The 5264-nt window shown below is 34.7% G+C and overlaps 1 protein-coding gene across 1 annotated transcript; it reads left to right on the top strand.

Annotated features, from left to right (window-relative positions):
- The first annotated feature begins 231 nt into the window (after positions 1-231).
- Positions 232-3333, top strand: LOC143622326 (serine/threonine-protein kinase STY13-like). Its single transcript, XM_077093514.1, has 6 exons — positions 232-495; positions 771-903; positions 985-1180; positions 1262-1386; positions 1468-1626; positions 2266-3333. Exons 1-6 carry the CDS (start codon positions 362-364, stop codon positions 2572-2574), a joined length of 1056 nt encoding a protein of 351 aa, XP_076949629.1. The 5' UTR covers positions 232-361; the 3' UTR covers positions 2575-3333.
- The last annotated feature ends 1931 nt before the right edge of the window (positions 3334-5264 follow it).

Genomic DNA, 5264 nt, shown 5'->3' with positions numbered 1-5264 from the left:
AAATCCAAAATTAAAATAATTATTCTGTCCATCAAATTCAATCGCATATCGCCAAAAATCTTTCCAATTTTCTTCTCCTATAATATTATTTAATTAATTAAATAAATAATTCGACTCGCCGAGTTTTGTCAGAACGATTCTCAACTCCTCTTCCTTATCTTTGCCGATCAAGAACGCAACTCAATTTATCCTTGCCGATCAAGAAGCTTACTCTATTCTCTCTCTAACTTAATCATCTTTGTAATGGGTTTCTTTGATTTTGTTTAAAGATTGGATCTTTATTTTATTTTGTGGGTTTGAAAGATTGCCCACCAGGTGTTTGTGAAAAGTCCTGAGTGAGGGTTTGGAGAATAATATTAATATGGGATCTGGGAATGGGTTTTACTCGGAGGCTGGTGAGTTCAGTTTGGAAGCCAAGTGGTTGATTGATCCAAAGCTTCTTTTTGTTGGTCCAAAGATCGGAGAAGGTGCACATGCCAAAGTCTATGAGGGCAAGTAAGTTGTTACCTTTATTATTATTATTATTATTATTATTATTATTATTATTATTATTATTATTATTATTATTATTATTATCATTTCTTCTTTAATCAAAATGTTATGATTTTTTTTTGTGATTTGTAATAATTGAAAGATGGGATCTAATTGGATATTGATAATTTAACATATGGAATTGGAATCTTGAATTCCAAAAAAAAAAAACATTTTTTTTGTTACCCTAAAGATTATTATGATTTAGTTGTCTTTCTTGATTTATGATTTTTATACAGATATAAGAACCAAAATGTTGCAATTAAAATAATAAACAAAGGCGAAACCGCAGAAGAAATTACAAAAATCGAAGGACGTTTCGGGCGAGAAATTGCAATGTTGTCTAAAGTTCAACACAAGAATTTAGTAAAGGTAGTGTTTGGATCTTAAATAAATATCAAATCTTGAAACAACATATGATAGTTTATTTTTTATTGTTGTTTGTGATCACAGTTCATTGGAGCTTGCAAAGCACCGATCATGGTTATAGTAACCGAGCTTCTCACGGGTGGGACGTTAAGGAAATACCTGGTTAATATGCGACCTAGGGGCTTGGATACACGTGTTGCTATCGGGTTTGCACTTGATATAGCTCGTGCAATGGAATGCCTACACTCACACGGGATCATTCACCGTGATTTAAAACCTGGTAAATCAGTTTGTTCCTTATTTCTGATGTATTTTGTACTCTTGTTTATTCAATGTATTAACATAATCTGTTTTGTTTCAGAAAACTTGCTGCTGACAGCAGATCACAAATCTGTGAAACTTGCTGATTTTGGTTTAGCAAGAGAAGAATCATTAACAGAGATGATGACTGCAGAAACTGGGACTTATCGTTGGATGGCTCCAGAGGTTGTCTCATTTGAATAAAAATAACTTACGGTTTTGTTTTATACCTGCATTTTTCATATTATTGTTCACGCGCGTGTGTAGCTTTACAGCACGGTGACACTGAGGCAAGGAGAGAAGAAGCATTATAACCATAAGGTAGATGCGTATAGCTTTGCGATTGTGTTGTGGGAGCTCCTAAATAATAAGATGCCATTTGAGGGCATGTCAAATCTTCAAGCAGCTTATGCTGCAGCTTTTAAGGTATATATATTCTCTGTAGTTGTTAGCATTGTAATACTATTGTTATTGACAAAGACAGTTGGACTTATTTGATCAAATGAATCTCACCTGTAGGTAGTTTTATATTTAGGGATGTGCATTGGTTAGTTCTGGGCTCAAACTGAACCAAAAACCGAAAAATCAGTTTCGGTTTCCACAATGGGTTTGGTTCGGTTTCCAGTTTTCGCAACGGGTTTTGATTGGTTTTGTTTTTACCATATGGACTTGAAAATTTTGGCCCACAAGAAAAATATTGCTTAAATAATGATTTTTGGCCTAATATTTTGGACCTAATTATTCTTTGTCATTATTTAATGATTAATTGGTTATTACATATTTTGATCTAAATTTTTTGGGTTACATCGTTTATTAATTTCTTATCAATTACTTAATATCGGTCTTTTCGGTTCTGTTTTTCCAATTTTGTTTGATAGCAAAACCCAACTGAACTGACCTAACAGCTTTTAGAAAATATAAAACCAAAGTGTCAATCATTTTGGTTCGGTTACTTCGGTTAATACAATTATCGTTCATTTATTTCGGTTTCATGCACACTCCTACAATGTATATTGTGCTCGTATGATAAACTTGGCTCAGAGACGTGTTACTTTTATTTTGCAGAATGTGAGACCGAGTGCTGATGACCTCCCTCAAGATTTGGCACTAATTGTGACATCTTGTTGGAAGGAAGACCCGAATGCTCGCCCAAATTTCAGTCAAATAATACAAATGCTTCTCAATTTTTTATCATCCGCCAACTCACCGCCACCGGAATCCACTCCTGCCATCCCACCTCGGATGTTCAACGGCTTTTTACCCGATTCTCCTGGTACAAGCACATTAATCTCAAAAGAGGATGTAACGCCGAAAACGCCCATGCAGGACAGCCCTCAAGGGGGTGCATTCTCGTGTTTTTATCAGTGTTGGTGACAACAAAAGGTGGAAGATACATAACGGTTACGGTTGGTTAAATAGGAGTATTATGGGCATTAGAAGGAGGTATGATGTTTTACATAATAATAATAATATAATAATGGTAATAATAATAATAAGAATATGTATAAGGTGTAAATTGTTATGGACTGACTTAGATGACATAGGTTGGTTGGTGTGATGAAAGTTGTGGCTGTAAAATATATGAACTGTTTCAAAGTCAGTTCAACCCACACACAACTCAATAAAGAATCCTTGTTTTTTTATGAACTCTGTTGATGGTAATTTAATAGTTCAAGCTATAAGGCCTACACTTTCCTGCCCTTATGTCTATAGACATTTTTTAAGGGTGTCGCAAATTAGGTGTTTAAATAGATATCAACTTGACTATATGTTGGGTAGGACTAGTATCGGGTCGGACTATTTCCTTTGGATAAGGGAAAATGGATTACCCACTCAAGCACATATCAATTTTGCTTTCATTGTCTACTAATACTCGTATGTGAAGTGACACTGTAACCCGAAGGCTAGGTCCGCCTATGATAGCAATGAGTTATGATAGAACATGATTGTGTAAAATCATATCGTGCTAGAGATGACTCTCGTATATAACCAATAAAACGTACGTTTTGCTAATGAAACTCAGTACAACACGAAGAAGGCTTGTATTACTAAGCTAAACTCACGTATATGTGTATTAATATTCTTATTTTAATACATGGAGTTTGTATACATCTTAACAGTCATCTAAACATACAAACATATATAATGTTAACATGTTTTTTTTTTCCTTTTTTTGTGATCTAAGCATATATGAGGCCTTTAAAATAACAAGATCAATTGTTTATTAAGTTATTTTTTTTGTTAATCTAAGCACATATGATCCATGCTAAATGATGTATTGTTCCCAAGGACAATCAGTGAATAGTGTTGTGTGACATTTTAAAAGGACTAATGGTCACGTGTTCATGACATCCAACATAACTTGATGGTACATGCCTCCAATTTGTTGCTCATGTACAAAGGGTTGGTACACATGTCCAATTTGTGCGAAAGTAATAGGTGATACACGAACGTGGTTCGCATATGAATTCTCCAATGCATTTCATATTTTCATGTGTCACGATAGGAGCCATTTTAACAAGATCTAAGAGGATACACACGCCAAGGATGATACACAACCTTGTTGTCGCGTAACTCTTTGGCTAAATGCGTAATTAATCTCTGATACGGTAATAGATGTGCAACGCACCCCAAAAGTAGACACTTAGATGACGTTATATCTTTGGTTAATGTCAGTCTAATCTTGAACTTAAAATTCTTAAGCAAGAGAATGAGTGAATGATGAATTTGTTGTAACATCCATATACTTAGTCACACATTTTATAGTGAGGGTAAGAATAAGGAAAATATGCAAGGATGATGACTAAGCGACAAATTAAAGTGGTTATAACCGGCATCTTAGTGAGACGTTCAAAAGGTAGTCGCTACCTTACTAATGAGATCTTTTGAAGAATTAACGTAAGATGGATTTGTTAGTATCTACATGGACCACTATAAATCCTCGTACCTCTCATCCATCTCAAACTTATTTGTAATCAACTTACATCTTCCAAAGCTTTAAAAAGGGAATACTTTATTAAAAAAAATAAATATTTCAAAAGGCCGTCATTGAACTAAAAAGTAACTATTGATCTTTTGACCATTGGTGTTGGTGGTTCATTGACAAAAGCAAAGCCTTTAAACACCAAGAGGTTGAGAGGTCTTTGGTTCGAATCTCCCATAAGATTACTTGGTATGCAAGTTATGCATGAATGTAATGCTCAAAATTTCTCTCTAGACTTAGATGCTCTTGAAGCTCCATCTACAAAATGGATAAGACTTTGGTATGACTGTATAGGAGTTTTTGAACTAAAAAATGAGCAATAACGCCCTCTTGTTTTATTAAGAGATATTTGAATCACATTTCAGATCAATCTATATTGATTGAAGGCCCATGTTGTTGCTAGCAGTATTAATTCCACACTCACTTACCCTTAGCCATATTTGGCCATGATTTAAAACCTCTGAGTGAATTTAATAAGCTTCAAATGTTCCAACATTTTTAACGATTTCAAACCAACCCTTTTGTTGTAAAACCAATCAAAATGAGTTTGATCAATTTCCATGTAAACTTTTATGGAGGTGTTTTACTCGGCTTTAGACCATTTACAGTCACTATTGACCAATTTGGTCAACTAATTCACTAATTTTCCATTTCGGGTCTCTAGTCGAAATTGCTTGAGTTGGTAACCGAATGTTTAGAGACGCTAAATGTTTGTTAGAGGAATCTGATGCTTTGGGGGTACCTCAACTACTTTTAACACCCGCAACAAAGCTCCATTGTTAGAATGACCTGTAGGATAGAGTGAAACGTACAGAGAGAAAGTAAGAGCTAAATGAACGGAAGATGAATGTTCGTGTACCTTGGCTGGCAAAATAGTATTTATAGGTTGTAAAGGCATTCCTGCTTCTGGGCTGAAGCTCCTATATACATAATTGACTAATCCTACCATTTCAGAAACTACATGTTTTCATCAACATGTAAAAACACATGTCCCGCACGCAATGCTTGTATGCATATTTTTACAGTCAGTCAGAAACACACATGTGTATAACTCAGATTTAGTCAGAAATCTGCGTGAACG

The sequence above is a fragment of the Bidens hawaiensis genome, unplaced genomic scaffold (genome assembly GCF_021521415.1).
Source record: "Bidens hawaiensis isolate Kalapana, Puna unplaced genomic scaffold, B.hawaiensis_p1.1 tig00003115_1, whole genome shotgun sequence".
Classification (NCBI taxonomy): Eukaryota; Viridiplantae; Streptophyta; class Magnoliopsida; order Asterales; family Asteraceae; genus Bidens; species Bidens hawaiensis.
The sequence above is the reverse complement of the archived record's forward strand: the minus strand, read 5'-3'. Positions and strand labels throughout refer to the sequence as shown.

Excerpts from the sequence above, each read along its gene's own strand:
- LOC143622326 (XM_077093514.1), top strand. The coding sequence starts at position 362 with ATGGGATCTGGGAATGGGTTTTACTCGGAGGCTGGTGAGTTCAGTTTG. Across the intron at positions 904-984 it reads AACACAAGAATTTAGTAAAG|TTCATTGGAGCTTGCAAAGC; the intron begins GTAGTGTTTGGA and ends TTGTGATCACAG. Across the intron at positions 1,181-1,261 it reads TCACCGTGATTTAAAACCTG|AAAACTTGCTGCTGACAGCA; the intron begins GTAAATCAGTTT and ends GTTTTGTTTCAG.